A 22,128-nucleotide genomic window follows, 5' to 3' on the forward strand; every position below is an offset into this window, starting at 1 on the left:
AAAAAACATTTTCCGATAAAAACCCTCGTCAGTTGACCTTTGGCTTGAGTATTTTAGCTCCCACAATCCCACTAGTATAGTCCCACTATTGTGTGCTCTCACCAACTTGCACGAGAATTAATGTTATGACTTATGATCTTCTGCATTCACATCAATTATACCAATCAAAATAAATCATTTTCATGAAAATTCGTATTTATTGTGTGCCTTTGAGCACACATTAAAAAACCCGATTATGTAAACACTATTCCCGTGACTTTTGACTTTGAGTATATTATCACCCACAGGACACAATTATGTTCTTGGATCACGAATCCAAAGAATTTCTCGTTTTGAAGTGAGCATTGAAAAGTCAAAGTGAATCGTACTCCCTCCGTCCCAAATTAGATGGCCCCGTTGACTTTGAGCACACAATTTAAGGTTCATTGACCGCATAGATACGTGACTTATTTTTAAAATTTTATTTTTGCAAATAAAAATTAAAATATGAAATTTTTATTTACAAAAGAAAAAATAAAAAAATAAATTTCGGAAGTAGACGGTCAATGCACCTAAAGTTACGTGCCCAAAGTCAACGGGGACATCTAATTTGGGATGGAGGTAGTATTACGGACATGGGATTATAAATATCTGCTTTCTGCACCCCTCTCCCATTCCCATCCTTGGACAAACACATTATACACAGTGCTTTGATTGAATTTGTATGAGCGAGTCAAAAGAGGTACTTCCATTTATGCAAACATAATCATACATATCACAGCTTCAATGAGTTACAAATCAACGGGGTTTCACTATCATCTCCACAATGTGAGTAATAAAGTCAGCTTCACAACTCATTCACTCTTCTTGCTTCGCTGCTTCATATTTGTGCATGTGCTCATTACTTTCCTTATCAATGACCTCGGATGTTCTGCTCGGCTTTTGCCTCCCGAAGAAGGTTAGTACTAGTAGTAAATACAGTATCAAACTCCATATCCCTCTCTTTTAATATGTTACCCTCCTCGTATTTACGGTTTTCGGAGAATCGGTCACTTAACACGCTAAGATTCAATATTTTGCTTCCCATATGTAGGTAAAGGTAATGCGATGTGTAAACTTATTTTTGACATAAATTTCTTTTCTTAATCTGGACGACGTCGTCTTTCCCTAACTCTTACTTTTAATGTTACTTCTTACATTATAATTGTTGATATAAATATATAATGAACTGATGAGACAATTTGAGAGTGATCTCAAGTCTGAATAATATACGGATACGTTGGAACTTAATTATGTTATGTATTATTTCATTTAGCCATGATCATTCAGCATAAGCTAATTGTGATTGTATAAACAAATGACCAAAGTTGCACTTGCATATAATCTACTCCTTTAGGCTCACTTGAAGCAACCCAATCCGTAGACTTTTTGGTTATTGGACATGTATGATGCATCTCATGTAAGTCAGTAAGTGCACATGTGGGGTTCTGGTCCTCGGTGGTACTAGTTGCACAAAGTCTGTTGTATAATTTGGTGGTGACTTGGATTTTTCTGAAGTCGTGTGAACACTTTCAGATTGAAGTTATTTGTGGTTCACCAAATAATTCAATCGGATAAAATCAGAAATTCTGCAAGAAGAGAGAATGTGTTTTGTTGTGTATTTCAAATGAACCATATATCTTGAAATGATCAATGCAACATCTATATATAGATGTCAACGGATGTGTCTTTTGACAATAGACACACCTTCAACCAAATAGATTTGTCTAATGGCAATAAACACATCTTATCCCAATAGATGTGTCTAATGTCAATGGATAAATCTAATGCCAATAGACACTTCTCTTCCAATAGATGTGTCTAATGCCAATGAACATGCCTCATAAGCACTAATAATCATAATAAACTCGAACTAAGCATACACTCCGTACTCTCCTGACTTGTTCGATGTAATATTATGATTACATTGATCAACTAGTTAATTCAATTTACACTAAAATAACCAACAATCCTCCCCCATTTTAGTGTAATCCATAATCAACTAAACAAAATCACAACAAATAACAAAGCTATGCATAAATGAAATATCATGACGATTGAATTTCACATTAGTATATTACACATTTCAAATATTCGAATATCAAGGTATCGCGATGGATTGAACCTCTACTATTCATAATGAATACATGAAGATAATATACACATAACTTTACATTCTCAAATTTTCTTACTTGACACTATATTTGACTAGCCTTGTGTCCCAATCCTTCTTAAGCATATCAAAGCCAAGTCCAAGCTTCTTGAAGCGGCTAAACTTCATGCTCAAATAGGTAGTTCTTTTATTCTCGCACCTGCATCTGCGATTTTTCAAAAAAACTATTAAGAAGATAGGCTTCAACCTCCTTATCTTGCAGGTCTGAACACATAACTTGGGATGATGTTGTAATGCGTTCCAATCTCTAGATGTTAAGTTTCCACATTGAATTCAGCACCTAATGTAATCTTAGGTGAGAATTGGGTTTCTCAACATGAGAGACTTTTAAACGGACTTTAATCCCATCCCCACAGCCGACTTGTGCACAAGATCTCTACTCAATCCTTTGGTAAGATGATCGGCTAAATTATGTTGAGTTCTTATAAACTCCACTGATATAACACCGTGAGTGATAAGCTCACGAATCATACTATGTCTAACACCTATGTGTCTAGACGTCCCTTTGAACACTTGTCTATAAGCATTAGACAAGGCAGATAGACTATCACACCTGATTGATATGGGTGATATAGGTTTTGGCCACAATGGAATTTCATATATCAGATTTCTTAGCCATTCAGCTTCTTTACCAGCAGCTGATAATGCCACAAATTCAGATTCCATTGTTGAGTCGGTAATGCAACTCTGTTTCTTTGATGACCAAGAGATAGCACCTCCCCCAAGGAGGAATACCCATCCACTTGTGGAAGAATGATCTTCCTCATTGGAAATCCAACTTGCATCTGAATGACCTTCAATAACCGAAGGAAATCCAGTATACGCCAAACCATAATCCATGGTTCCTTTCAAGTACTTAAATACTCGGCTTAAGGCTTGCCAATTATGTGAACTTGGTTTGCTAGTGTACCTACTAAGCTTTCCAACAGCATAGGCAATATCTGGCCTAGTGCTTATCATGGCATACATAAGACTACCAATAGCCCTTGAGTACTCAAGTTGAGATACTGAAACACCTTTATTTGGTAGGAGTTTAATACTAGGATCAAGAGGAGTGCTAACTGGAGAACAATCCTTAAAATTAAATCTTTTCAAAATCTTCTCAATATAATGAGATTGAGAAATTGAAATACCATTATTCTCACGCTTGATCCTTATACCAAGAATCACTTCAGCCTCCCCCATGTCTTTCATATCAAAATTAGATGACAAGAACTTCTTGGTTTTATCCACTTGATTTTGGTCTGTACCAAAAATCAATATGTCATCCACATATAAACAAATTATAACTCCTTTACGAGAAGAATCAAATTTGCTATATACACACTTGTCTGCTTGGTTAATAACATAACCATTAGACAAGACCACTTTATCAAATTTATCCTGTGTTACTCCGACCCGTCACTGCCGGCCGTCGTACCCGTGTCGACCCGACACGACACGGGACACGACGCGGGATATGGGGCGGATTCGTTATCGCGAAAACCGACACTTCGTCGCCGTCGACGCCGGAAAAGTTACTGAAGATGTTTCAAATTTTGTTTGACCTCGTATGATTCTCTCAACTTAGAATGTTTGTTTCATGTATTGGTTGATGGGTTTGAGAAGAAAATTGAAAAAATTGAAAAAGGAGCCATAGATGAAGAAGATGAAGAAGGCGATAGGCATGCTGCTCGAAAGAAGTGATTGGAATATAGCTGGCTGATATTATAATATTATTTATAAGCTTAGTTGTCGAGTGCATTAAATAAAGCATAGTAAACGTTATAGTCAAAAGGAGTCAGTGCACTATCATGTGCACTTTTCTCCTTTAAACAAAACATATTTTTTATTCATTAATTATTACAAATAATAGTTGACTTCAAATGTTAGTTATAAATCGAATTGATTTTTTTTAACATTTAAAATAATAGTTTTGTAACATATTTATAGATTTTATGTTTCTAAATATAAAATTCAATGTTTAATTTTTATTCAAAATAAAAAATTTCAAAAATAAATTATAAAACTATAGTTTATATTATAAAAATAAATTTATTTACGCCGAGTCCCCGTACCCGTGTCCAAAATCCGGACAGTGTCCCCGTGTCCTAGATTTTTGAAGATGTCGGGTCCGACCCTCGGATATGTGTCGTGTCGGACACTCCGTACCCGAGTCTAAGCAACATAGAATTTATCGTGCCAATCCTTAGGTGCTAGCTTTAGACCATAAATTGATTTCTTCAATTTACACACCATGTTCTCACAACCAGGCACAACAAACCCTTCAGGTTGTTTCATATAAATCTCTTCATCTAATTCACCATTCAAGAATGCAGTTTTTACATCCATTTGATGAATGACAAGGTTGTGTATAGCAGCAAGTGCTATTAACAACCTAATAGTTGAAGTCCTAGCAACAGGAGCATAAGTATCAAAATAATCAATCCCTTCCTTTTGTCTAAAGCCTTGGATTACCAATCTGGCTTTAAACTTATCTATCGAACCGTCCACTTTTATTTTCCTTTTGAAGATCCATCTATTCCCCAATGCTTTACAGCCAGGGGCAAATCACTCAATTCCCATGTATTATTATTCATGATAGAATCCATTTCATCCTGGATAGCATCCTTCCAAAATGCAACATCTCTCGATGTCATAGCTTCGGTAAAAGTTTTTGGATCCTCCTCAATAATAAAACAATATTGGTATTGATCTTTAATTTCATCTCTAGAACCCTCAACTAGATAAAGATGAAAATCATCTCCAAAAGACTTTGTTTTTCTAGCTCTAGTGCTTCTCCTTGGTTCAGACGGTTGATAAACATCTTCAGTAGAAACTGAGTTCCTACTAGAAGAATATTGAAGCATGTCCCTCGGTCTAGGTATAGATGTAAATCTGTTTTCATCAAAGATAGCATCTCTTGACTCGATAATCGAGTTCACAGGCACATAGTCATTAGATTCTAACACATAGAATCTATATGCGATGGAATGCTCAGCATAAGCAACAAAGATACAATCTATACCTCGTTCACCCAAGTTTCTTCTTTTGGGTTCAGTGAGTCTTACAACTGCTCTACATCCCCAAACTCTCAGAAAACTCAATTTTGGTGACTCTTTATACCAGAGTTCATAAGGGGTAATTTTATTCCTCTTACTAGGAATTCGATTCAATAAATAACAGGCTGTCAACATAGCCTCACCCCAAAAACCCTCACTCAAACCCGAGTAGGACAACAAGGAATTAACCATTTCTTTCAATGTCCTATTTTTTCTTTCTGCCACACCATTTTGTTGTGGTGTATAAGGAGCCGTGGTTTGATGTATTATACCAGTAGATTGAAAATATACCGGATCATAATACTCACCTCCTCTATCGGTACGTAGATTTTTAATCAAGGTACCATGATGATGTAGCTCTACTTCTTCTTTATATATTTTAAAGGAGTCAAGAGCTTCATCTTTCGCATGCAACAAATATACATAACAATATCTAGAAGCATCATCAATAAAAGTAACAACATACTTTTTATTTCCTAATGATGGTGTAGAATGAAAACACACAAATCACTGTGTACCAATTCTAATACATCAGACACCCTATTAGCAACTTTAAAGGGCTTTCTAGTTATCTTTGTTAACATGCATGTTTTACATTTTTCATTGTTTAAATCAATAGCAGGTATGAGGCTCATTTTAGACATATCCTTTATTCTTTTATAATGTACATGTCCTAGTCTAGCATGCCATAATTCTGATTTATTCAAATTTAGGCTAGTACTAGTAGAAGCCATGCAAGAAGATTCATCATTAAATGGAGTATTTACATTCAACATAAACATGCCATTACATAAGTAACCAAAGCCAACGAAAGTGCCATGTTTTGACAAGATATACTTGTCACTTTCATAAACTTGCTTATATCCACAATTATTTAATACAACACCAGACAAGAGATTCTTTCGAATCCCAGGAACATACAACACATTATTCACATATATACATTTTCCAGAAGTAAACACTAGCTTAACATTTCCTAGCCCTTTGATCGGTTCAGTTGCAACATTTCCCATATTTAAGATAGATCCATCTTCAATTGGTTGAAATTCCGTGTACCAACGAAGATCTTTACATACATGACTTGTTGCTCCATAATCAATCCACCAAGCAACATTATCATCCTGCACATAAAATGCATCAGATATCAATGATACATAATTCTGACCAGAAATACAATTTTTGATCAAAATCTGACGTTGTTGCTTTTCTGGATCCTTGGATCCACTTGGACCAGCATTAAGCCTTTCTTGCTTACTTTTACCAACCCGACAATCCTTCTTGAAATGTCCAGGTTTGCCACACTTCCAACATGCAATCTTAGGCCTCTTGTTAGAAAAGTTGTTGTTGCTTCCTTTGAATTTCCGTTTACGTTTATCACCCTTGCTGGTTTTAGGATTCTTATAAGATCCACCATCTTCAACCATATTCACAGAAGAATTACCGACTTGGTTCTTGCCCTTAGGATTATTCTCATTTTCTTGAGTCCTCAAAGCCTCTTCAATTCGGAAGTGACTTCCAAGTTCAACCAATGTCATATCTTCTTTATTATGTTTCAAGGTGTGTTTAAAATCCTTCCATGATGGTGGCAGTTTGTCAATAACACCATAAACAGAGATAGATTCATCCATCTTCAAATTGTGTTGAACAAACTGTCCCAGAATCCTTAACAATTCATTGTATTGTTCCATCACCGGTCTAGAATCGACCATTTTATAGTTCATAAAATTACTGACAAGAAACTTCTTACTAGAAGCATCTTCTGCCATGTACTTGGATTCAAGAGAATCCCACAATTCTTTCGCTGACTCAACATTTTGATATACATCGAAGAGGGAATCAGACATACCGTTTAGGATGTGACCGCGACAGATGTAGTCATCGTTTTCCCATTTGCAGCGTTGCCTTGTTTGTTCAATAGTTTCATTCTCAATCTCTTCGGGCATGGGAGTACTTAGAACATACACAACCTTTAGCGTGGTCAACAAAAAATGCATCTTCTTTTGCCATCTTCGAAAATCTTGACCCTCAAACTTGTCCAATTTTGCAAACTTACTTGTCATGTCTTTTGCAGATTCTCCGTTCGTCATCTTCAGAATATAATAACTTCAATCTTTGTTGTATAATTTGGTGGTGACTTGGATTTTTCTGAAGTCGTGTGAACACTTTCAGATTGAAGTTATTTGTGGTTCACCAAATAATTCAATCGGATAAAATCAGAAATTCTGCAAGAAGAGAGAATGTGTTTTGTTGTGTATTTCAAATGAACCATATATCTTGAAATGATCAATGCAACATCTATATATAGATGTCAACGGATGTGTCTTTTGACAATAGACACACCTTCAACCAAATAGATTTGTCTAATGGCAATAAACACATCTTATCCCAATAGATGTGTCTAATGTCAATGGATAAATCTAATGCCAATAGACACTTCTCTTCCAATAGATGTGTCTAATGCCAATGAACATGCCTCATAAGCACTAATAATCATAATAAACTCGAACTAAGCATACACTCCGTACTCTCCTGACTTGTTCGATGTAATATTATGATTACATTGATCAACTAGTTAATTCAATTTACACTAAAATAACCAACAAAGTCAAGATCTATGCAGCTTCATCTTTATTTTCTATATAAAGGTTGTTTGACTTGTTTCCATAAAAATTCCAGTATATTATACTACAACAATGATTACAATTTGGCATTTTTTAGCTTTGAATTTAACGGACTGTAACTTCTTTTCTGTTAACGCGCAAACAAGCGCAAACAAACTACTCCTATTATGTTTAGCTAATCTGAATGAATTATATCTGTGTGGTGACAGTGCAAACTCTTGAAGCAATAGCTAAGAAGCTAAATGTTAAACATTGGGATGTTAAAAGGAGTTCTTGTAGCGGGGGTGGAGGTTTGAGTGTGGTGTTTAACATCTCTCAGGCACTTAGCAATGTGACTTGTGATTGCAAATTCAATAATAATTCTGTTTGCCATGTCACCAATATGTATGTGGATCCTGTGATGCAACTTTGCTCAAGTTATTTTCCATACTTATAAGTTATACCCTAGAATAAAGATTTCAGATGTATGTCTCAGCGCTTCTGTCTTTAATTTACTCTACTCATTTTGCAGCCAGCTGAGGGGCCTAAATTTGACAGGAGAATTACCTTCCGAATTTTCAGAACTTGCCTTTCTCCAGGAATTGTAAGAAATATTATATAATAGCATTATTTAGAAGTACAATCGAGGTCTGTTTTCCACGATGGTATGTAGTTGGATAATTTATTTCCATGCACCAACTAGTAAGAGCATAACCCACTTAATCCAGAGTATTCCTGAAGAATATCTGATATAATATAGTTGGTAATTATTGTTATTCTTTTTAATGACAGAGATCTGATGCAAAACTATGTCAATGGAACTATCCCAATATCTTTTGGTCAGCTTCCTCTCAAAACTTTGTAAGTGCTTGTGCTTCGATTTTGCGTGTGGACCTTGTTAGGGCTGCATGGTTGAATGTCTTCATGCCACTTCTCTGTAAGCTTGAAAATATACTATTCAATTGTTAAAACTGTTGGTAACATTGTGACTACACTGCAGAACCCTTCTGGATAACCGTATCAGTGGTTCAATTCCCCGGGAAATAGCTAATATAGATACCCTTGAAGAGCTGTGAGTAGATATATGTCTGTATGTTTTTCATATTATTGTAATATCGGCTAAAATTGATTAGCTTAATCTATAACTAATACTCACAGGATCTTGGAAGATAATCAGCTGGGAGGGACTCTTCCTCCAGAGCTGGGAAATCTGAGAAGTCTGAAGAGACTGTAAGCTTACTTCTAATTTTTTTTATGAGAAAGTAAAAGATCTAGACTACTCTCTATTGTAGATCGCCTTCTATGTTGCCATTCACAAATAATGCGGCCTTTACTTCATTGTTGTTTAATTTAAGCTTTGACGTGTCTCAAGCTCGTATATATTATAGTATAAATAATTTTAAGCACTTCAGATATCATTAAATCGTGTCTAACTGCACAGTTATATGCAGACTTCTTTCTTCTAACAACTTCATTGGAACGATACCGGAGACATACAGTGCTTTAAAGAATTTATCAGACTTGTAAGCCATAGTTAATAATTAGTATATAGTGTTTGTTACAAAATATATCTCAGTGATGTATAAAAATATCTGTTGATTGCAGTAGGATAGATGGGAGCGGATTGTCTGGACAGTTACCAAATTTTATTGGAAATTGGACTAAGATGACAATATTGTAAGCAATTTATTAAATATTCTTTTGTAGTACCTATATTTCAATTTTTGCATATATGATCTTTGACAGTGGACCACGCATTAATATATATTACCATTTTGAGAAGCTTCATTAATATTTTGTAGAAATCTTCAAGGTACATCTATGGAGGGTCCCATTCCTCCTAGTATCTCTCTTTTGAAAAACCTACAAGAATTGTGAGTGGAATCTGAATTACTTTAACTGTTTCTAGTGAATGCACATGAATTCTGAACTTACTAAGTCATTAACTGTGATTCTTGTCTGCAGGAGGATATCCGATTTGAAGGGACCTGCTTCGAGATTCCCTAATTTGCAAGGGATGGCAAATATGAAGTACTTGTGAGTTGATCATGGGTAGTTATATGTCTATAAAAGCATTGTGTCTTTATTTTGTTGCTTCTGCTGGTTTAACAAGTTATATCCCAATTTTGGTCATGTAGGATACTCAGGAGTTGCTTAATTAGAGATTCAATTCCAGCATACATTGCAAAGATGATAAGTTTAAATACCTTGTATGTTGAACTATACAGCTGTTTTAATTTTAGACTCTTATATCCAGTGCTCATTGTTAAAGATAATTTTTCTAAATCAATTCCTTTGCCAGCAGCATTAGTAATTAAAGTATTTAGTAAACGTACAATATTGTTGAAAGTGCTCCACTAGCATATATTAAGGGCGACTATTGGTTAGTAAACTCCTACCAGCAGGGTGATGCAAAAAGTTAATTACAACATATTGATAACGTTATTCTGAAAATGGTACTCATTATATATTAAAGTCAAACTTTATTCTTTGTAGGGATTTAAGCTTCAACAGGTTGTCTGAACCAATTCCAGATTCGATTCAGCCTTTGGAGTCCAGCCTGAGCTTTCTGTACGTCGCTGTACATTAATTTGTAATATGCATGTCTAGAAATCTATACCCCCGACTCAGCAGAATTTATGAACCCATAAAATTTATTCTGGAACTTTCTTTTGGCTTGTGCATTTTTTTAACATGTTTGTTTCACCATAAATGTCTTTACAATAATAAACTCATTTATTTGACAATCGTCTTTGGATGTAGGTATCTAAATAGTAATTCATTAAGTGGAATGATACCAAGCTGGATTTCTGACAGCAAAAAAAATTTGTTAGTTTCTGGCTTTTATGTACTGTTACCACTACTTCGCGATAAATATTAATTTTAAATTTGTAATTATAGATGCATCACAGTATTCTTTATCTCTAATGTCCTATTTTACATTCACTGCAGTGATGTATCTTACAATAATTTTACTGAGCCAACATCTCAATATAGATGCCAGGCATCAAGAGTGTAAGCCTATTCATGTCCTGCTTCTTCTTTCTTTTCCCCATAATTGTAAAACTTACAGACCATCTGTTTTGCAGGAATCTAGTTTCTAGCCATTCATCTTTAACCAGCACCTCGTAATACTTCTTATTAAATTGACATGTATTGTCTTTGCACATTATCATTACTAACACAACTAACATCATTATGTTTACTCAATTTTAGAACTATGTGGTGCTTGAAAAAAGACCTTCCTTGCCCCGGAACAATCCGCTGTAAGTGATTATACATATGTAATTCTCTAACATTGTGGTTCAAACTTTTTTAGCTCAGTGTCAACTACAAAGAATCACATCAGTATCTATTAAATTGTCAGATCATTCGCTGTTTATTAATTGTGGTGGACACAAAATAGAATCAGGGGGAAAGGAGTATGAAGATGATTTAGTTACAGAAGGTGCATCATACTTTCACCCAACAGATCGATGGGCTTATAGCAGTACAGGTGTTTTCTTATATAATGACAGATCCGATTTCGTGGCTAGACAGACCAACGTGACCGGAGAAAAATACTACCAAACAGCCCGCCTTTCGCCTACTTCACTCAAGTACTATGGTCTTTGCTTGCGCAAGGGTAGTTATAAAGTTCGCCTCCACTTCGCTGAAATACAGTTCTTTGATGACCACACGTTTAGCAGTATTGGAAACCGCATTTTTGATGTATCTATTCAAGTGAGTAAGAGGTTAAGTATTTTTGTAGTAATTAATTGTACCTTGGGTATTAAATTTTCAGGGATTCTGCTAATATCTTTCGCAAGCCTCAAAGCAGGCAAGTCTAGCTTTCTGCTCTAGTTTAAGTTGTTTTTTTGTCAACAGGGGAATGTTGTTTGGAAAGACTTTAATATTGCAAAGGAAGCTGGAGGAAATGGAAAGGATATCACCTTGGAGCGGGATGTTATCGTTAATGGTAGCACTCTGAGATTCACTTGTACTGGGCAGGTAAGGGGACTACTGCAGTTCCTAATAGAGGTGTATATGGACCTCTGATATCAGCAATTTCAGTAACACCAAGTGAGTACATCGTAAATTATAGGTTTTGCACTCATGTTGCACTATCAAGTCTCTAAATTGAATTGACTTGTCTTATTAGACTTTAAAACCGGGGGACTACCCACTCTTGCTATTGTTGGCATTGTGGTTGCTTCACTTGTTGGCCTTGTCTCGGTATTGGTTGCAGCCTGGATGAAAGGCTTCCTAGGAGGAAAAGACGTTGAAGATAAAGGTGGGATATCCTACCACCGTAATAAATGCACCATTAATGTTAACTTATCATTTTTTCAAAAGTTCATAAAAATTTACAAGAAAATTTTATATTTAACTTGTGTTTGTACTTTCCTATGCCGAGGTACTTCAGTTGGTGCATTCCATAAGCATCACGTTGTTGATGTCCAATAATGCTGAACTTGTGACTCAAAATTCAGTTCCAGTCAACTATTTGATAAAATTTGCAGCTGTTTTAGTATTTGAACTATCTAATACTCATCAGTTTTATAAGTGCTGCAATGCTTTTCTTTATCAGCAGATATGATAGATGCTCAAAAAAATAAATTTGCCATAATACTTAAATATGCATCACTTTGAAACCACAGTCTTCGAGTGTTGCAATAGCTACTGGATGTAGGTTTGATAATGAATTAAATGAATGAATAAATTATATATGTGGGTATAGATATATCAAAGTGGTATTTTTGGACTATAAACTGAGTAAAGTTGGCATTTGACTGTTGGAGCTAACTTTAGGTTATGCAATTGCAGAACTCAACCTATTTGTTCAATGCCAATTTGCATCAGATAATATGCTGCAAATAGACACTTGGCAGTGAAAAATTGCTTTGCGCATATCACATGCTGCTGCAGACAACAAATGTGCTGCTACTATAAACGGCTTTAAGCTGAGTTATTATACATCTGATTAACATTTATCAAACATTTGACTTGAAGAATTTCTAAAAGAGCAGCATTTATGTGAGATTAGGTATATTGTGATCTTCTAATATTATAATGCCTTTTTATCTGACTTTTGGAAATCTCTAATTCTTATCTGTTTTCAGTACTACGAGGAGCAATAGAACAACAGACAGTTTATTATAGTTTAAGACACATCAAAGCTGCAACTAGTAACTTTCACCATGCGAATAAGATCGGAGAAGGAGGTTTTGGACCAGTTTACAAGGTCAGTGAAATTCTTTCAGATTGAGTCAATTTTTCACATAAACAAATGTACATAGGCCTCCACATCATCACATGCCTCCAGTCTAAGTTCTTTTCCTCACATCATCACATATACATAGGCCTCCAGTAAATCAGTATTATTAAATATTCCTCTAATACTCAAGCTGTTCTCGCATTATCCCTGAAGATGCAGGTCATGCTTTTTTAAAGTAAAATGGCACAATATGTCTGCATTCTTTTATTTTATATTAAAACCATATCTTACACAAGGCAAAAAAAATTCTATGACAGAACTTTAATCTGGCACGAAGGTTACGAGTGAAATACTTAAGTTCACATTACATGCCTTCGCTGAGGGCTAGGAAGAGAGGGGTATCAGCTAGGCTTAGCCTTGCAGATCTATATAACAGAACTCGGCCATATATATTCAGCTGTCCCTGCATGCTACAAGCAACTGGTTATACATATATAGTTATAAACTAAATAACTTCGAAATGAAGTGACGTGCTGCTGGTTTTGTTTTTTTTGTTACTCTAGATTAACAGATGTTATATTTATGGTTTTGCTTATAGGGTATTCTACCAGATGGTCAAGAAATTGCGGTTAAACAGTTATCCTCTAAATCAAAGCAAGGAAACCGTGAGTTTATTAATGAGATAGGCCTGATATCTGCTTTGCAGCACCCAAATCTTGTTAAGCTTTATGGATGTTGCATAGAAGGGAATCAGTTGTTGCTGATATATGAGTACTTAGAAAACAACAGTCTTGCTCGGGCCCTTTTTGGTAAATAATACAGTGGACTATTTCTTGTATGTGCATTATAGTTTACATTTGTTATCCCACAATTTCTTACCTGGTCTTCCATTTTTAAGGCCGTGAGAGAAATATAAATCTGGACTGGACGATGAGAAAGAAGATTTTATTGCAGATAGCAAGAGGCTTAACTTATCTTCATGAGGAATCAAGGTTGAAAATAGTTCATAGAGACATAAAGGCTACCAATGTGCTGCTTGATAAAGATCTCAATGCAAAGATATCAGACTTTGGCTTGGCCAAGCTTGATGAAGAAGAGAACACCCATATCAGCACGCGAATTGCTGGAACAAGGTGAGTTTCTTCATGTTTTAATGATATTATTGTAAAAAAGTTAAGGTAAAGTAAATTATCTGGGTAAAATATTTTATTTCTTTGAGATGTTGTAAAACTTAATTCTGGTTATTAAGCTGTTCTAAACATCTCTTTAGATGATTGTACACTACTCTCACAAATCAAGAGCAATCAAAAGTTTTGTGGTGCTCCAATGAAGTCAGAATTATGAATAAACAATAATCTGAAATAATTGAACTAGAAAAAAATATAAAAAATAATCTGAAATAATGTGTGCATGCACACATATGCTTGGATGATGGGCATATGTTTGAGTTTTGTGGGCGGGGAGTTATAGAGACCTCAATCACGTCTAACCCTAAATAACGGAGATTCTATTTACATGCTTGGTAAAATTATAATGGGTTATGCGCTATGCAGGTCGACTATACTATAACTTTCCTTTTTAATCTCCTGATTAGTTTGTGTTTGTGAAAGTATTAAGATTTTAAGAAAAACATATGTGTAGTTACCTTAAGCATTGATTGGGAAAAGTTGATAAAATTATGAAAGGTTTTGCAGTGTTTTTACTAAATATAGAGTTGGAAGGATCTTAAAGAGATTTTTCTGCGATAGAAACCTACTGTCTGCTTTCTTGCACAAGTCCGGCTTTCAATGATCATTAGAAATGTCGGCTATGGTCTCTTACAATCATGCATGCTTCTTATGTGATGTTTACTATAATTCTGTAACTGGTAGTGATTATTATGTTTAACTTACAATACCAGACTCTTAAATGTAATTTTGAAATTTTCTTTGCCAGAGGATATATGGCTCCGGAATATGTAATGAGGGGTTACTTGACCGATAAAGCAGATGTGTACAGTTTTGGAATTGTTGCACTTGAGATCGTTAGTGGGAAAAGCAACACAAATTACATGCCAAAAGGAGAGTTCATGTACCTTCTTGACAGGGTAACATATTGCTTCATTTGCTCTTATTTTTACCAATGGTTTGCTATGTTTCTGTTATACCCTGACGCTGGAGTTACATATTCATAAATAAGCTCTGCTGGATCATTTAGATCAGGGATAACACTTTCCACACACCTATATTACAGATATCTACACTTAATTTCATTCTATGTATGTTTACAGAGCTCGTGAACTGTAATAACGACTTAACAAATTGGAAGACGCAACTGAGTATCTAGAATTGTAGATTATCTTGGAATCTCTTGAAAAGTTGTTCAAGTGTCATTATTTTTATGCTCATGCCCTTCAATTAATTCTCAACCATGTAAGAAATGATGTTATTTCTATTTCTAAAAATGATGTCAGGCCTACGTCCTTCAAGAGCAGGAAAATCTTTTGGAAATTGTAGACCCGATTCTTGGAAAAGATTACTCCAAACGAGAGGCGATGAATATACTAAACATTGCTCTACTGTGCTCTAATCCATCTCCTACACTCAGACCATCCATGTCTACGATTGTAAGTATGCTAGGAGGTAAAAAGAAAGTTGAAGCACCAATTTTCAAGCGCCTCACAACAAATGAGGATATGAAGTTTAAAGACTCTACAAAGCTTTCACAGGACAGCCACACACTATCCTCAAAGGAAGGGCCATGGGTAGATTCCTCAAGCTCTGTACCAAGTAAGGATACCAGCAAACTTCTTGCAGATCTGTATGATGTTAATTTTGAGTAGACACTTTATCCATATAAAAAATTTATTTTCTTGTAGTTTCTGAAATAAATTATATGTGATTACTAAAGCGAAAGTAATGTTCTTTTAGAGTGTATTGGTAATAATATTAAATCCATAGGATCCATATGTGGAATTCAAATTTCTGATTAGGGAATCGTTTGCTTTGCATCTGGTGTTTGAGGGTGTGACAAAAATCAAAGTTTTGACACATCGTATACCAACAGATTCAGTTTGTCAAAATAAAAAATAATGGCGACAGATTAAAAAGCTTTGTCGAATACTTTTGGATGAGCGAGAATTGAACCTGTATATTCTGAACTGAGAGTAAACCCATTAGAAATTTAATTAATAACTAATGTCAGCCGCAAGCAACATTTGCCAACTAAAAAGTTAAGTGAATCAAGACCTCTAAATGTGTCTTCTACTTGTGAATATACTATACCAGAACAATTTGAACATCTTCCCCTAACAAATTCATATATGTGGCAAAACGAGAACAATGTCCCAACAAGAAAGAATGCATGATGAATATGACAGCCCATACATGATACAACTAAGGGCATATATATTATGTCCTGTGTTGATGATGAATGTGTGTAAAAGACACAGGCTGCTAATCTTGTTTAATTATTTAATTTCATTTTAATCATCATACCAGAAAACCATAAAGACAACAGACCACTGTATCTGAAAGTTCACAGGCTGCTGAATTATTTTAAATTTAAAGATGCCCGAATAAAGGCATATGTCCCTTAGATCTTTCCAGGGTACCTTAACAATAAGAACATGTGTGCTTTAAAATTTTTTCAAAGATGTACAGAGGACTCTTCCCATGCAATAACTTTTAATGTATCTACCTTATCTGCAAGCCATCTTTTCTTGACTAGTTATCACATTCCTACTATAAATACAGAGCTTCTTCTGAGGTAAGACATACTCAAACAAAACATGGCTTCTATTCATCCATTAAACCTTGCAATCCTTTTCCTTTTCTTTCAAACACTCTCCTTCAGTTCTTGTCAAGCTACTGTTCCTGCCAATGAAACCTTCAAATTTGTGAATGAAGGAGAATTAGGGGAATACATTAGTGAGTACCTCGGTGATTACCGAGCTCTAAGTGTTTTCACTTCTCCATTCCAACTCTGCTTCTATAACCAAACACCTACTGCCTTCACCCTGTCTCTGCGCATGGGCTTAAGGCGCACTGAGTCGCTCATGCGTTGGGTTTGGGAAGCTAATAGAGGGAATCCTGTCGATGAGAATGCCGTATTCTCATTTGGAACTGATGGGAATCTAGTGCTTGCACATTCTAACGGCCAAGTTGCTTGGCAAAGTGGTACTGCCAACAAAGGTGTAGTAGGTTTTAAAGTACTTCCTACTGGAAACATGGTGCTTTATGATTCTAAAGGCTCGTTTCTGTGGCAAAGCTTTGATTCTCCTACTGATACTCTCTTAGTAGGCCAGTCTCTCCGCGTTGGAGCTGCCACAAAGCTTGTCAGCAGGGCTTCTCAGAATGAGAATGTGAACGGGCCTTATAGCCTAATAATGGAGCCTAAGGGATTAACTATGTATTATACTCCTGCTAACTCTCCAAGGCCTATGCCTTACTTCACATTCTCACAGTGGTTCAACATAACCAAAGGGGCAACTATACAGAACATGACATTTCAAAGCGAAAATGAGTATGATGAAGGTTTTGCTTATAATCTACAATTTCTCTTGGGCGTTGCTAATTCCCCCTACAGCGCGGGCGGCATCCTTTCCAGGATCAAATACAATACGACATTGTCGTTTCTTCGATTAGAAATGGATGGGAACATTAAGATTTACACTTACAATGACAAAGTTGATTATGGTGCATGGGAGGTGACGTATACTCTGTTCTCCAAAGATTCTGATGCATCAGAGTGTCAGTTACCATCGCGATGCGGGAAGTACGGTCTTTGTGAGGACAGCCAATGTGTGGGTTGTCCCTCACCTAATGGACCAGCACTGGCCTGGAGCAAGAGCTGTGAGGCACCTAAGGTATCATCATGTGCTGCAAAGGACTTTCACTATAGTAAAATGGAAGGAGTTGATCATTTTATGGTGAAATACACGAGGGGAGATGGAGCTGTGAAACAAAGTGACTGTGAGATGAAATGCAGCAGGGACTGCAAGTGTCTGGGCTATTTCTATCATCTTGACACTTCAAGGTGTTGGATTGCATATGATCTTAAAACTCTCACCAGAGGTGACAACTCCAAGCATTTGGCCTATGTGAAGGTGCCTAATTAGTACCTGCTGAATTTACCTGTGGCTAATAATATGGATTTCGACGTGTTTTACTTTGCCTGTATTGGCTTTATTCTGATTTGTTTGTTCGAACTGCAATTTTACTTTTTTTTAATGGCAAGTTGTTCAACGAATTACTGTTATGCAATGAGAAAAAGGGGATTTTGATAAAAAGTAGACCAATCTATTGTTTTTTTATAAAAGTTTCGTAGCATATATTTTATAGATTAGTTCAGTTTTGCATGCACCTTAATTGGAATAACATAGTATATACAGTTAAAAAGTAAAAACAAATATTTTAGTTGAAGTATTAAAATTTTAGTTTTAGGACTGTCTTCGAAAGTATCAGTGATAATTTATTTTTTTTATAAAATTACAAATTGTTAGATAGCGGCATTTCGTTCCCGTACTCTGATTTTAATGTTAGAAGAATACAGTCAGCAATTTTTACGATCTCAAATGTAGTTTTGTTTATACTTTACTATAAAAGTAAATGATACAACTTGAATCAGTTTTAAAATAAATTTTTGATGAAAATAGAAAACCATTTTTTATATTGCATAAGCCGCAGGTCTCATTGAGCTAAAAAATTGCATTTTTAATTCTTTTTCATAAGGATGTATTTATAAAAATGATTTTTGAATAATTTTTCTCAGTTTATTCAAAACAATATCAAAAATTATTAAAAACCAATTGTTGAATGGAACGCAAATAATTTGAATATAATTATGCAGAACACATCAAATAAAGAACAAACGAGACTGAGCAAATATATACAAGCCATTTCAATTGATTTCGATGCTTATCCGTCCACCAACAACAAATGACTTGTTTTTCGTATGAAAAGTTTCCTGGATATAAAAAAGTTACAACTCCCGGACAATAATTTCTTTTAAATTTAAAGCCCAAATTCTCAACACACTCGTATTTGCCTAATACAGGGATTTTAGTAGAAAAAAGCAACTGTAATGTATTCGTCGCTAAACATATCATCAAATGACTTCTTTAATGTTCCATGTTTGGTAAAAGTAGTATTTTTGAATTTTAGCCGATTAAATTAATTTTAACTAAATTTGTATTTACCATATAATTATAAAATATCCAAAAAATATATAAGTAAGATATAATAAATTTTAAAATATAATTTTTAAAATTTTAAATTATATAAAAATTATTATCAAAATTCAACCAATATCTGGCAATTTTAACCTCCAGTTCAACCCATCAAAATTAAAATAAACGTATCTTGAAAAGATTGGAATTATATTTTTGGACTGTTTTATTTTTGTGTAATAAGATTTTTAGCCTGTAATGATTTACTGAACCTATTCAATGATTGCTATATGTTTTTTAGTTAATGCTTTTGTGTCATGTATTAAATAATTATTATATATATATATATTAATTTCACTTTTTTATTTTTCTTTTTTTGAACAAAAGGTAAAAATATTAGTACTTGGTTAATGATTATTTAATAAATAATTTTGAAACTTATTTTTACCAGGTTATTTTCTTCCCGTAATTCTTAGGTGCAGCTTTTGAGCAGAAAAAAGTTTACATCAGCAATTTTTTTGGGCATACAAATTAAAGTATTCAGTTAAATAATAACCGAAATTATTTCAGATTTTATATGTATCATGTGTAGATCTTATTGTCCACATTTCTGTAGTATTATTTCTTGGATTAGATGATAGAATTATTGGATGAAGAATACTCTTTTCTACAAATATTAATCCTTAGGTATCATCCGTTAACATAAAAAGTAGTTTTGCCAACCAAAAACAAAAAGCTGGCCGAATTGAATGAATATATTTATGACAGAATAAATCTTATTTAAATTTATATAATTTATTATATATTAACTCATCCAAATATATACTTAGAAACAATTTTCCATATATAAAAAATGTCTTAGATTTTAAAATCGAGCTCCTTCAAAGTCGTATTTGTCTGATTACGCGGACTTCTAGTCCAAAAAACAAACCAGCAGGTGAACACGGTCCCAACAAGCACAATTTATATTGTATTCCTCACTAAATTAACACACGATTATTGTCTACAAACGACGACGGCTGCTGGTCTTTTTTAACATTTGTTTTCCTTCCAAATTATTGTTATATATATTTACAAACAAAAAGCATCTCGGTTAATTAATTTATTGCCAAGATATATCACAGGCTGCTGATGTATTTAATTTGAAGATGCCCGACTTAGAAATATTGTACACTATTGTTTAATCTTGTAAGAAGTATATACAGAAAACTTTCTTCACACTTAATGTTTCTATATATCCAGTTAGCCAACTTTTTTAGACTAGTATCTATCGAAATTGCTTCTATAAGTAATAAGCATGCTTTCCTCAAAACATGAACAACTCGAAACATGGCCTCTATGCATAGATTAAACCTTGCAATCCTATTTCTCTTCATTCAAACACTCTCCTTGAGCTTTTGTCAAGCCACTGTTCCTGCCAATGAAACATTCAAGTATGTAAATGAAGGAGAGTTGGGTGAATACATTAGTGAATATCTCGGTGATTACCGAGCTCTAAGTGTCTTCACTTCTCCATTTCAACTTTGCTTCTATAACCAAACACCTACGGCCTTCACCCTTTCTCTTCGTATGGGCTTAAGGCGCACCGAGTCGCGTATGCTCTGGGTTTGGGAAGCTAATAGAGGGAACCCCGTTGATGAGAAGGCCACTTTCTCATTCGGAACTGATGGAAACCTAGTCCTTGCTCATTCCAATGGGAAAGTTGCATGGGAAAGTGCTACGGCCAACAAAGGTGTCGTGGGTTTCAAGTTACTCCCTGATGGAAATATGGTGCTTTATGATTCTAAAGGCGCGTTTTTATGGCAAAGCTTTGATTCTCCTACGGATACTCTCTTAGTTGGCCAGTCTCTCCGCGTGGGAGCTGCCACAAAGCTTGTCAGCAGGGCTTCTCGGAATGAAAATGTGAATGGGCCTTATAGCCTTGAAATGGAGCCCAAGGGATTAACTATGTATTATACTCCTGCTAACTCTCCAAGGCCTATGCCTTATTTCACATTCTCACAGTGGTTTAACATAACCAAAGGGGCCACTATACAGAACATGACATTTCTAAGCGAAAATGAGTATGGTGAAGGTTTTGCTTATAATCTACAATTTGGCTTGGGCGTTGCTAATTCCCCCTACAGCGCTGGCGGCATCCTTTCCAGGATCAAATACAATACGACATTGTCATTTCTAAGGTTAGCAATGGATGGGAACATAAAGATATATACTTATAATGACAAAGTTGATTATGGTGCATGGGAAGAAACATATACATTGTTTTCGAGAGATTCTGATGCATCGGAGTGTCAGTTACCGACGAGATGTGGGAAGTTTGGGCTTTGCGAGGACAGTCAATGTGTGGGTTGTCCATCACCTAACGGGCCAGTTTTGGCTTGGAGCAAGAGCTGTGAGGCACCTAAGGTATCATCATGTGCTGCCAAGGACTTTCACTATAATAAATTGGAAGGAGTTGATCATTTCATGGTGAAATACACAGAAGGAGATGGACCTGTGAAACAAAATGACTGTGAAATGAAATGCACCAGAGACTGCAAGTGTTTAGGATACTTCTATCATCTGGACACGTCAAGATGTTGGATTGCTTATGATCTTAAAACTCTCACTAGAGTTGACAGCTCAAAACATTTGGCCTTTGTTAAGGTGCCTAATTAGTACCTGATTAAATTTTCGGCAGGCGTTTGGATTTCTGTTGTGCCTTGTATCTTCTTCATTTCACTTTTTGTTTACTTTCCTAATGCGCGCATTTATAATACATGTGGCCTGGTAACAAGCTTTAAGAACAAGAAGTGATCATGTATTAGCAATAAAGGACACTTATGTGATTCATCAATGGATGTTGCCCTTGGGAAGCTAGAATCTTATAAGCATATATATCCTGCAATTTGTGACCTAATAATTATACATTAGAAATGTGTGGTCATTTATATGTTATTACTTATTACACT

General features: G+C 35.2%; 2 protein-coding genes and 1 pseudogene across 2 annotated transcripts; all 3 read left to right on the forward strand.

Annotated features, from left to right (window-relative positions):
* The first annotated feature begins 619 nt into the window (after positions 1-619).
* Positions 620-15,944, forward strand: LOC108209802 (probable LRR receptor-like serine/threonine-protein kinase At1g53440; annotated as a pseudogene).
* Positions 15,945-16,747: 803 nt separating this feature from the next.
* On the forward strand, positions 16,748-18,354 carry LOC108208077 (epidermis-specific secreted glycoprotein EP1). Its single transcript, XM_017378558.2, has one exon. It carries the CDS (start codon positions 16,799-16,801, stop codon positions 18,125-18,127), a length of 1,329 nt encoding a protein of 442 aa, XP_017234047.1. The 5' UTR covers positions 16,748-16,798; the 3' UTR covers positions 18,128-18,354.
* Positions 18,355-20,461: 2,107 nt separating this feature from the next.
* Positions 20,462-22,013, forward strand: LOC108208219 (epidermis-specific secreted glycoprotein EP1). The gene has a single exon (XM_017378728.2). The coding sequence runs from the start codon at positions 20,507-20,509 to the stop codon at positions 21,833-21,835; it is 1,329 nt and encodes a 442-aa protein (XP_017234217.2). The 5' UTR covers positions 20,462-20,506; the 3' UTR covers positions 21,836-22,013.
* Positions 22,014-22,128: the final 115 nt, after the last annotated feature.

The sequence above is a fragment of the Daucus carota genome, chromosome 2 (assembly GCF_001625215.2).
Source record: "Daucus carota subsp. sativus chromosome 2, DH1 v3.0, whole genome shotgun sequence".
NCBI classification, from domain to species: domain Eukaryota; kingdom Viridiplantae; phylum Streptophyta; class Magnoliopsida; order Apiales; family Apiaceae; genus Daucus; species Daucus carota.

Excerpts from the sequence above, each read along its gene's own strand:
- LOC108208077 (XM_017378558.2), top strand. The coding sequence starts at position 16,799 with ATGGCTTCTATTCATCCATTAAACCTTGCAATCCTTTTCCTTTTCTTT.
- LOC108208219 (XM_017378728.2), top strand. The coding sequence starts at position 20,507 with ATGGCCTCTATGCATAGATTAAACCTTGCAATCCTATTTCTCTTCATT.